A 12365-nucleotide genomic window follows, 5' to 3' on the forward strand; every position below is an offset into this window, starting at 1 on the left:
AAACAACTGACATTACAACCACTTTAACCACTTGCCGACCGACTATATACGGCGGCGGTCAGCCCCCTCCCAGGCAAAGTGACGTACCGGTACGTCACTAGCCTGGGAGCGAATAGGGGGCGAGCGTGCGCCGCCGGGGGTAGAGGGGGAGAAAGGCAGGTGGCTAATGTAAGCAGAGCCGCCTGTCACTCTCCACTGTGTAAAAACACAGATCACTCGGTCCTGCTATGTAGGACCGCTGATCTGTGCTATTACACCACTAGCCACATCCAATGACAGTTAGAAACACGCCCCTAGGGACACACTTAACCTCTCCCTCACCAAGTGTCAAAATTGTCAGTCGAGGGTCCGATCTGTCCGCCGCAATGTCGCAGTACCGGGGGGGAAAAAAAAAAAAAAAAAAAACCGCCACCATTACTCGTAAAAAAAAAAAAAAAAAAAAAAAAAAAAATATCTTTCCCTTTTTTAGTAAACGCAATAATTTTTGCGCAAACCAAAATACGCTTATTGTGATTTTTTTTTTACCGAACATAGGTAGCAGAAAACAAATTGGCCAAAAAATTAAAAAAAAAAAAATTTGATTTATACAATTTGGGGGGGGGGGGGGGATTTCATATTAAAAAAAAAAGTGAAAAATTTTGTTATTTTTGCTAAATTGTCGCTCTTTGTTTATAGCGCAAAAAAAAAAAAAAAAGTCGCACAGGTGATCAAATACCACCATAAGAAAGCTCTGTTTGTGGGAAAAAAAGGAAGTCAATTTGTTTAGGTACAGCGTCGCACGACCGCGCAATTGTCCGTTAAAGTCAAGCAGTGCCGAATCGCAAAACACCCCCTGGTCAGAAAGGGGGTAAAATCTTCCGGGGCTTAAGTGGTTAAAGGGGTTATAAAGTCAGAAGGTCTTTTTTTTTTTTTTTTTTTTTATCTTCATGCATTAGGCTAAAAAGCCTTCTGTGAGCAGCAGAAGGCCCCTCTCTATCCAGCTATGGCCACAACTTCTTCAGGAGAGAGAGCCCCGGATGGCTGATTGGCTAAGACAGCAGCGGCGCCATTGGCTCCTGCTGCTGTCAAACTCAGTTAGCCAATCAGGAGAAAGAGGGGACGGGGGCCGAACGTGACTGAATGGCTGGCCCTATAGCAAGCTGCTTGCGGCACTCAATGTGAGGGAGGGGCCAGGAGCTCCAGCCAGGGACCTGAGAAGAGGAGGATTCAGGTTGATCTGCGCAAAACCAACTGCACAGAGGAGGAAAGTAGAACATTTTTGTTTTTTTAATAGAAAAAAATAAATAAAAAAAAAAAAAAAAAAAAAAAGGAGAAAAGGAGACTTTACAGTTTAAATACACAGATAAGACCCCTTTATCCACAATCCTGATGTCTCCTGGATAGAGTTTGTAGCTCACATACTTATTGCCTAGAATTGCCTCTTTACTCTTCATACTTGAAGTCTGCACTGTTCTTTCCTTGCAAAATGCCGTGTTCTGTTCAAAGTCCATCTTCCTATCCCAGTCACTCGTCTGAGAGAATGAACTTTCCCTTCACCGTTTGTCTCTTCTTCTTTGCATAGTATTATATTATGTATTGCAATAAATTACATCACAACAAAATTGTGTTTTATGACAAAGCTGCACGTGATGAGTCATATAAAATCACACCACATCCCTTTAAATATCTGCTGATTAATAGATCCAAACATGCAGCGCAATACAATCTCAGCGTGAGGAAAAACCATCATCTTTCCTGCTTCTACAATTGGCTGTTTGCTTTTCCCAGACGTTTTCCTCTAATTACAGCACTGGGACCTGTTATGTAATTCTAGCCAATGGACCTCCTTCACTCTGACAAGGTGAGTGCAATGACTGTCCCAGAACTTATAGCATAGCAGCAGGCAAGAATATTCAACCTGGATTTACTGTATAAAGTTTAACCACCTCAATACCAGGCACTTTCATCCCCTTCCTCCCCAGGCCAAATTTCAGCGCTGTCACAATTTGAATGACAAATTGCGGTCATGCAATGCTGTACCTATATGACTTTTCTAGACAGAGCTTTCTTTTGATGGTATTTAACCCCTTCCATTCTGGGCCATTTCTGGCACTCTGTAAAAATCATAATAATTTGTTTGCTAGACAATTACTCAGAACCCCCAAACATTATAATTTTGTTTTTATTTAGCAGAGACCCTAGGGACTAAAATGGTTGCAACTTTTTAGGTCACATGGTATTTGCGCAGAAATTTTTCAAACTCGATTTTTTGGGGAAAAAAAAAAAAGTTTTATGAATAAAAAAAAAAAAAAAAACACTAAAGTTAGCCCAATTTTATTGAATAATGTGAAAGATGATGTTACGCTGAATAAATAGATACCCAACATGTCACGCTTTGAAACTGCGCACGCTAGTGGAATGATGCCAATCTTTGGTACTTAAAAATCTCCATGGGCAATGCTTTAAAACAGGTAACCTGTAAAAATTTTTTGGGGGTTACAGAGGTCGTCTTAGGCTAGAATTGTTGCTCCCGCTCTGATTTTCCCGACGATACCTCACTTGTATGGATTGAACGCCGTTTGCATTATGTGGCCGCGACTTACACATGCGTTCGCTTCTGCCTGCGAGCACAGACGGGGCACTTTAAAAAATATTTTTTTTTTTTAATGGTTTATTTTAAATTTTTATTTTTACACATTTCCTTAAATTTTTTTTTTTTTTGATCATTTTTTTCCTATTTCAAGGAATGTAAACACCCCTTGTAATAGGCATAGTGAATGACAGGTCCTCTTTATGGGGAGATCTGGGGTCAATAAGACCTCAGATCTCTCCTACAGGCTGGAAAGCCTGAAATCCAAATAAAAAAAAAAAAAAAAAAACATCTCGGCTGTCTAGCCGAGATCACAGCAGTGTTGACAACTGCCAGGCCAGGCGTGACTTCATCACGTCGCACCCGGGCCTTGGGAGTCAGAGACTGCCGGAGACCATCTTGTCCTCAGCAGACTATGGCAGGGATCCTCAAACTATGGCCCTCCAGCTGTTGCAGAACTACACATCCCATGAGGCATTGTAAAACTCTGACATTCACAGCCATGACTAGGCATGATGGGAATTGTAGTTCCTGAACAACTGGAGGGCCATAGTTTGAAGACCCCTGCTCTATGGTGTACTTCCGCCACTGGTGGATTCCTTCCCTGGCTCGCCATTATAAACAATGGAGGGCGGCGGCGCGTGGGGGCCGGAGAATGACTCCTCCCACCACCTGTAAGAACGATCAAGCGGCTTAACAGCCGCAATGATTGTTCTTATGGTGCAGGGAATCGCCGGCGGAGAATAATTAAATTGGATTAAATCTGCAGCTGCAGGCATTCAGATATCCCCACAACGTCATGGACGTCCAGCGGTAGGGAAGTGGTTAATCACAACTATGGTTTTTATCTTTTACTAAAGAAGAAGTGAAAAAGACCAAAAATTTTGAAAAATCGCAGTTTATGTTATAACATTTGCAAAGAAGTAATTTTTCTCCTTCCCTGTACTGATGAGGCTGCACTGATGGGCAGGACACTAATGATCAATGACTATCCTGTCACACTTGCCGGTTACCGCCCCCGTTCTCACGCTGTGACAGCACATGAGGAAAGGAATGGCGATAACCGGCAAGTTTGTTTACATGTGATCAGCTGTGATTGGACACAGCTAGACACATGGTAAAACAACAATCAGAGCATGCCGGATGTGCGCCCCAGGGGGGGGGAGGTCCATGGACGCCCTCCCAGAACTGGAAAACCGCACCGTAGCCGTCTCTGAACTACAGCGTGGTTAAACAGCCATTTATACTGGGGTTTCCTTTTCAGAAACTTAAACACAACCCAATACAAATAAAGGTAGCGCGGCCTTCAGCCAGACTGCTCTTCAGGCTCCATTCACATATTGGCCTCTGTTCGTGGGCAGAATCGCCACCCAAACCCGAAGCATTGCAAATGGCGGGAAGCCTGTGCAACTCTCGTGACTTGCAATGGCTTCCCAAATGCGGTGCAATTTTGTTGTGATTGTACCCGATGAATTGCGATAAAAACACGCAATTGCGGGACACCTGTCACCCCCCAAAAAAAAAAAAAAGTACAAGAACCTGCGATTCTACCGCGATTTATCACACCGCAATGGGGAGGTCATTGCAAGTCACAGGAATCACACGGGCGTCCCGTGATTTACGATTCAGGATCGCGGGCAGAAGCGTGGCGATTATGCCTGTGATCTGAGACACCAATATGTGAACAAAGGCTAAAAGGGAAGGGTGATGGGTCTGGGTTACTCACAGCAACCAGATTCAAATTCATTTTCAAAACTGCGTCCTGGTTCACACTGTCACATCGCATGCGATTTACACCCCCACTCCTGTGAAAATTACAAAAGATTCTGTGCGGTGTGGTTTAAGCCTATTCATTTTGAATGGCTGAAATCGCACTGCATCCGCATGAAAAAGGTGCGGCCAGCTTTATTTTGTTAGCACTGGAACGCCTGCGTTTTGCGATCTGCTTTTGGGATGTCGACTTAACTGACATCTGCAGCAGATTGAAGGAACATAGCGCAATTGCTATGCAGTGCGGGAAACTCACACGAATCGCTGTTTTCCAGCATCGCATTAGTGTGAGCTAGGTAGTAAAACTTTTTCAGGTATACTAAATATCTACTAAGGGTTTAATTGGAGAAACCAGTGCCATCAGAAATATATAGGCTCACTGCTGACCTTCTGAAAATGCTAGTGCCTACTGGCTTCATTACCAAGTTCACTGCCTCACAAGTATACAGATCAGAAATTCTGGCTTCACTATCTGCATGGTAAAACTGGGTCAGTGTTACTAAACCCAGGAGCCTGCCGTCACTACGTCTGCCCTCCCCCAGGAGCCTGCCGTCACTACGTCTGCCCTCCCCCAGGAGCCTGCCGTCACTACGTCTGCCCTCCCCCAGGAGCCTGCCGTCACTACGTCTGCCCTCCCCCAGGAGCCTGCCGTCACTACGTCTGCCCTCCCCCAGGAGCCTGCAGTCACTACGTCTGCCCTCCCCCAGGAGCCTGCAGTCACTACGTCTGCCCTCCCCCAGGAGCCTGCAGTCACTACGTCTGCCCTCCCCCAGGAGCCTGCAGTCACTACGTCTGCCCTCCCCCAGGAGCCTGCAGTCACTACGTCTGCCCTCCCCCAGGAGCCTGCAGTCACTACGTCTGCCCTCCCCCCGGAGCCTGCAGTCACTACGTCTGCCCTCCCCCCGGAGCCTGCAGTCACTACATCTGCTCTCCCCAGGAGCCTGCAGTCACTATATCTGCTCTCCCCAGGAGCCTGCAGTCACTATATCTGGTCTCTCCAGGAGCCTGCAGTCACTATATCTGGCTTCCCACAGTACACAGAACATGAAAATGCAATTATTTTGTAAATATAAACTACTAAATACCTTTTCTTATCAGCAATATATAGCCATCGTGCGACTTCTATCAGTGTCTTGTTAAATTTTAGTTTATAGGAGTTGGCATTCTCTTCGGACTGTCCTACGAGGCTGCTTGATCCCTGACCCCCTGTCTGAACAGTGCCAATTGGTCCTGATCTGATCACATGTCCCAAGAAAATGGGGAAAAAAAAAAAAACTCTAGCAATACAAACCAACTGAGCATGTGCAAAGTGACTCCAAAGGCTTAGAATGTTCTATCAACAGCTCTGTCTTATCGGGGGATGGATTGGAGACAGGGAGTGAAAGAAAGGGAAGGATCCGAGAAGACAGGACCAAACAGCCTTTTTATACAATGCAGAGGATTAACCCCTTAGGTTGCAAAGTATAACAAGCATGCTTAAGGGCCCTTTCACACGGGTGCTCCGTGTGTCCGCAAATCATCCTATTTTTTTTGCGGATGATTTACGGACATAATGTAAGTCTATGGCATTGCGGATGTCAGCGGAATACCATCCGCTGACATCCGATTTTCTTCCTTTCAGTTCGGTTCCGGTTTTTTGGAACGGAACAGAACCCTATTTTTCCTCAGTGTAAAAAAACGGAAAGGAAGGAAAATCGGATGTCAGCGGTGTCATCCGCAATGCCCATAGACTTACATTATGTCCGTATATCATCCGCAAACGGATGGGATGATATGCGGACACACGGAGCGGATGACAGAAATGTCATCCGCTCCGTGAAAAAAAAAAAAAAAAAAGTGCCGGAGCGGAGTTTTCACACGGAGCGGCTGTCTGAAAGAGCCCTTACTGCATATACAGACTGATTTTACTGTTGTAGGTTTAACACTTTAACCACCTCGATACCGGGCACATTCACCCCCTTCCTGCCCAGGCCAATTTTCAGCTTTCAGCGCTGTCACACTTTGAGTGAAAATTGCACGGTCATGCAACACTGTACCAAATGCATTTTTTAGCATTTTCTTTCCGGAAACGCATGTCTGTATCCAGTTTCCAGAAACTTACTTATGGCGGTATTTAATCACCGCTGGGGTTTTTTTGTTTAGCAAAAAATAAGAGGTCTTAGTGTCTGTTAGAAAATTGTAAATAAATAATTTTTCTCCTTCACTGATGGGCAGGTACAGAGTGTCATCACTGATGATCAGTGCCCTGGTTACCTATACAGGTCTCCCCTGTGAGGAGATGCCGCTGATCGGCTCTCCTCTCACTGTCAGTGTAAGGAGAGGAGAGCTGATGAATGACACTTCCTTGTTTACATGTAATCAGCTGTCATTGGACAGAGCTGATCACATGGGTAAAGAGCCACGAGCGCCACACTGTGCACCCCCGTTGCGAGACAAGGAGATGTCATAGGATGTCAGTACAGAACGAGAGCCGCCCACTCCATTTTACTATGCGGTGGGCAGGAGGCAGTTAAAGAACTGAAACTAAAAGCAGCCAGGCGATTAGCATTTTCAGAAGCGGGTCAGCAATAGCAAACCTTTTGGCAACTTTTTAAAATCAGAACTAAACCCTCCTATCCCTTACGGTCAAGGAAGCAGCCATCTTGGCTTCTGTTTTATCTGCAGTTGCCATGGTGCTGCACATGTGATCAGTTATAGCACCAACCATTTGATGGCTTGACTGTTGGTTGAGAGTTACTATTTATAGCATGCTTTGAATATAATAAACTGTCAAATGGATAGGTTTAGTTCCATTTTAAAGCAGAAGGATAAACCCATCAACTTAAAAACGGAACTTAAACCCAAAAGTGGAACCTCCGCTCATTTGGCACCTTTTGGGGGGGGGGGGGGGGGGAGGGAAACGGGTACCTGTTTTTGTCAGGTACCCTTCTCCACTTCCGGGATACGACGCCGTCCCTCGGATATTTGGTCCCCTCCTCCCCATCCCCGCCGAGCCAATAGGAATGCGCAGCACGCTTGCGCAGTCGGGACTCAACCGTGAAGCCGCAAGGCTTTACTGCCGGGTTCCCTCAGCGGCAATGGCGGCGGCAGCACCCGACAGAAACATCAGCTGCAGTGCTGACATCGCTGGACTCCAGGACAGGTAAGTGTCCTAATATTAAAAGTCAGCAGCTACAGTATGTGTAGCTGCTGGCTTAATTTTTGGACGGGGGGGGGGGGGGGGGGGTGGGGTGGGTGTGGAACTCTGCTTTAACGATCAAAAAAACAAAAAAAAAAAAAAAAAAAAACACCATGTTGCATTCTCGGCACATGCCGCGCCATCCTCACGTCTGGTGCAGGGTTATGGACCCCTGAAGGTGCCAGGACTCTAGATCAGTGGAGCGCGGGGTTGCAAATGCTGCAGGGAACGGTCTAACGGAGGATCGGGTAAGTAAAATCTCCTTTTATTCTTCCCCTAAATATAAAACGGGCAATTAACCCTTGCAGTGCAGGTACAGCCCCACTATAAGGGATCACATTTTATTTGCCCAGAGTTGGGCTTTAAGGCTGCATTCACAGTTGTGTAGCAACACATGCTGGACTTTTGGTGTCATTCATGGAAAACGGCTCCCCAGAACATGCAAAGCACAACGGGCTAAAAAAATGCACATACGTGTTACATGCTATATAGTGTGAATGGGAGCTTAAAGTGCTTTTATAATATGTAATCTAAAGAAATTAAACGTAAAAGCAAAGAAAAATTCAGGATTTTACAATGTTTACTTGCAGCCTTTTCCCTCAATTTTTTTTTTTTTATTCACTTGCCAATTAAACTGCTAGAAATCCTTGACTACTCCATGGGAGCCAATTCCCTATCATAAATCTCTTCTTCCACAACCTAACCCTCACCCCCCCCCCCCCCACTTATGGGAGTACATTTACTTTCTGTGCTGGCACAGCTCCTTTGCCCTTCCCCTTACCTCTCTGCATAAACCTTTTATGTAGCAGCCTAGAGACGCAAAGGGCAATACTACAGAATGTCACCTCAGTGACACCCAAGTTTGCTGCCATCATATCCAAGATAGTGAAGAACATGCATAATGTTGCTCTATTTGGAGGGGGGGGGGGGGGGAGGACATAAATTTTACATGACTACAGTGTCATACGTCAGTTAAAGTAACCCAGTGCCGTACCGCAAAAAAGGCCCCCCAGCTTAATTTTGATCCAGTGATGTGCACGAGAGCAGCAGCTCTCCTAGGCCTATCCTTCCAATGGCTGAGACACTGCAGCAGGTGCCATTGGTGGCTCCTGCTACTGTCAAATCAGTGTAAGTGGAGAGGGAGCAAGCTGTGCTCTGTGTCTTATGGACATAGAGGGGCTCAGGAGCAAGCACGCACAAGTGTCCCCATACCAAGCAGTGCACTAGGAGGCCACTCGACTTGCCTCTTCTGGATTATAGAAGGTGGCTGTCATCTTTATATGGCCTTTACTTATTCTTAGGAATAGTTTGTGGAGAATCGGTTTCTTAATCGGCTACCTTTATATAAAAGTGGACAAATTAAAATCCTAAAGTAGAACTAAAGGCGGCAAAAACCCCCACAAGCCCCCCCCCCGTTTTGGACACGTAAGGGACGATTATAACCCTCATTTGTTCAACCGAGGAGCTTTCTCTTCATTTCCTGTCCCATAAGCAAAACAGAAAGTGAGATGAAATCCTGGGGTGTCACCATTGGAGGATTCCCCCTTTATTCATGTTCTGGGGACAACCCACAATTCAGGATTTTCTTATACTTACCATAAACCTGCTCTAACAGATGAAGTGGGTATTAGAAGAGGAGACGGGTGTATATTCTCCTATCGGCTGGGGGGGGGGGGGGGGGGGGTCATATGACTTCATGTCTTGTGACCAGCGGCACCACACTGAGTGCTCAGACATCAGAACCCCTCCATGGCAGCTACAAGTCTTCTGACCAGGGAAAAGAGAAGAAAGAAAGAAGAAAAAAAAAAAAGGATGGGGGGGGGGGGGTCTGTCTGACCAGACTTGACTTTCTTCTGAGAATGCTGGCTTCCTCTATATAAAATACTTCATGTCACTGACCAGGAAAGCACAGATGTCATACCTCTATACAAGAGTCACAGCTGTGAGGATATGCAGTGACCTACAGGTGTGTATGGAGTCCCATGTGGGGGGGGGGGGTCTCTGAATAATACAGAAATATACGGCACACTGATCTCTGAGCACCATTTATAACACACAGATATTCTCTCTATATTACATGCCTGGGTCTGCATAACACAAGCAGCTGTATAGCAGAAGTCTCTCTGTATAACACAAATCTCAGTGCAGTGTCTGGGATACACAGTGACAGAGGACTCCATATAACAGAGCATTCACTACAAGACACCCCCATCTCTGTATAAGATCCAGAATTATCGGGGTCTCTGTGTACAGCACAGAATTCTTCTCTATATAATGAGCGAGTCTCCTGTGTGCACCGGGTACACACCTCTCCTAATATCAAACCGGGGGGGGGGGGGGGGGGGTCTGTCTATCACAGGTATCAGTATTGGTCCCCTCCTCCATATATGACAGCCAGTCATCCACATGTACAAAGTGCTTCATTTAGGACACACAGCAGTATGTACACAGGTGAACTCTCTGTATAGTGTGTAGGGGGGGGGGGGGGCAGGGCCCCAGCGCTCCCAGTGACATGGGGGGCCAGCTATATTGGGGTCTCTGGATGGCATATGGGGGGTCTCTTCCTGAGTGGTTTATGGCAATCTTTGTATGGCTTATGGGGGTCTCCCAGTATGGAGCATGGAGATCTACCAATACAGGGGTCCTCCAGTATATTGCACAAGGGTCTCCCAGTATGGAGCATGGGTGGCTCCCTATATTGGGGGTATCTCTGTATGGTGATCTACCAGTAAGGTGTATGGGGGTCTTCCAGTATAGAGCATGGGGCTCCCTATCGTGTATTGGGGGGGGGGGCCTTCCAGTAAGGTTTATAGGGGGGGTTTCCCTGGAAGGTGTAGAGTATAGGGGGGTATAGAGTATAGGGGGGCTCCCTGTATCAGGGTGTCTGTATCATGTATAGGGAGTTCCACCAGTAAGGTATGTGGGACCCCCTATATTGGGGGTGTCTCTGTATGGTGATCACCCAGTATATAGCATAGGGGGCTCCCTATATCAGGGTGTTTCTATATTATGTATGGGGGGGGGTCTCCCTATATCAGGGTCTCTCTGTAAGGTGTAGGGGGGGTCTCTCAGTATACAGCATATGGGGCTCCCTGTATTAGGGGCTCTTAGTATAGAGCATGGGGGGCTCCCAGTATAGAGCATGGGGGGCTCCCAGTATAGAGCATGGGGGGCTCCCAGTATAGAGCATGGGGGGCTCCCAGTATAGAGCATGGGGGGCTCCCAGTATTGGGGGCTCCCAGTATAGAGCATGGGGGGCTCCCTGTATTGGGGGGCTCCCAGTATAGAGCATGGGGGCTCCCTGTATTGGGGGCTCCCAGTATAGAGCATGGGGGGCTCCCTGTATTGGGGGCTCCCAGTATAGAGCATGGGGGGCTCCCTGTATTGGGGTGTTTCTGTAATTGGGGGGGGTCTCCCAGTAGAGCAGTGGGGGCTCCCTGTATTGGGGTGTTTCTATAATTGGGGGGGGGGGGGGGGAGTCTCTGTATAGAGCATGGGAGGCTCCCTGTATTGGGGGCTCCCAGAATAGAGCATGGGGTACTCCCTGTATTGGGGGGCTCCCAGTATAGAGCATGGGGGGCTCTGTATTGGGGGGCTCCTAGTATAGAGCATGGGGGGCTCCCTGTACTGGGGGGGCTCCCAGTATAGAGCATGGGGGTCTCCCAGTAAGATGCACAAGGGTTTATGGGGGCTCCCAGTATAGAGAGAGCATAGGGGGGTCCCTGTATTGGGGGTCTCCCAGTAAGATGCACAGGGGTTTATGGGGGGGGGGTCCCCATGTATAGCAGTGCCCGGCCCCCTCCCCCAGGTGTCAGTGCCCCTCCCCCCTGCTCACCTTCCTGACGCCCTTGTAGATATAGAAGTAGAGCTCGCGGCCCACGTTGAAGCAGATGCGCTCGCCGTTGCCGGACTGGTCGTTGACGTTGACGAAGGAGACCCGCACCGGGTTGGAGCCCTGCGAGTTGAAGGGGACGCGGTTGGGGCGGCTGTACTCGGAGTGAGAGAGGAGCTTGTACAGGCCTTCCCGGGTGGTGAACTGGCTCTTAATTTCGTTCATTTCCTTCCCTCCTCCCTCCGCCGCCATCTTGGAAAGCCGCTCTCATCCTGCCAAGTACCCGGATCTCCCTCAGCGCGCATGCGCCGGCCCAGCCCTCGGGGGGCTCCGCTCACTGCACCGCCCGCCCTCCCGCCGAGTGGGCGTGGCCCGCCGGGTTTCTCACTCTTCGCGCATGCGCGGTGACTGCTCTCTTGCTTCGCCTTTCTCTGGGTACTGCTTGAGCGCCCTCTTCCCGGTGGCTGTCAGTACTGCAGGTGAGAGGTGTGTGTCGGTGGGAATCTGAGATCCCAATGCTCATCATATAAATGGGCTGTATATGGAGATGTCACTGGTGACCAATCCCAGACCAGGATAGCAGTCACCTCTCTACAGAGCACACATCTCAAAGGCCTGAAGATTGATTAAACACCCCAAACATGATATACACTCACCGGCCACTTTATTAGGTACACCTGTTCAATTGCTCGGTAACACAAATTACTAATCAGCCAATCACATGGCAGCAACTCAATGCATTTAAGCATCTAGACGTGGTGAAGAAGACTTGCTAAATTTGAAACCGAGCATCAGAATGGGGAAGAAAGAGGATTTAACCACTTTTACCCCCTTCCTGACCAGGGCCTATTTTGCAATTCGGCACTGCGTTATTTTAACAGACAATTGCGCGGTTGTGCGACGCTGTACCCAAACGAAATTTCCGTCCTTTTTTTCCCACAAATAAAACTTTCTTTTGGTGGTATTTGATCACCTGTGCGATTTTTATTTTTTGCGCTATAAACAAAAAAAGAGCG

The 12365-nt window shown here is 47.7% G+C and overlaps 1 protein-coding gene across 2 annotated transcripts in view; it reads right to left on the reverse strand.

Moving 5' to 3' along the window:
• The window catches only part of WDR20 (WD repeat domain 20), a 95611-nt gene extending 83953 nt beyond the window's left edge, over positions 1 to 11658 (reverse strand). The window contains exon 1 of one of the 2 annotated variants that reach the window (XM_082242668.1): positions 11353 to 11658. In XM_082242668.1, the coding sequence (XP_082098794.1) occupies positions 11353 to 11601 (249 nt within the window). In that variant the 5' untranslated portion in view covers positions 11602 to 11658. The remainder of the gene's footprint in view (positions 1 to 11352) is intronic. The other variant, XM_082242667.1, reaches the window with a different exon arrangement.
• Between the last annotated feature and the right edge of the window lie 707 nt (positions 11659 to 12365).

The sequence above is a fragment of the Pelophylax lessonae genome (assembly GCF_965119305.1).
Source record: "Pelophylax lessonae genome assembly, chromosome: 13".
Lineage (NCBI taxonomy): Eukaryota > Metazoa > Chordata > Amphibia > Anura > Ranidae > Pelophylax > Pelophylax lessonae.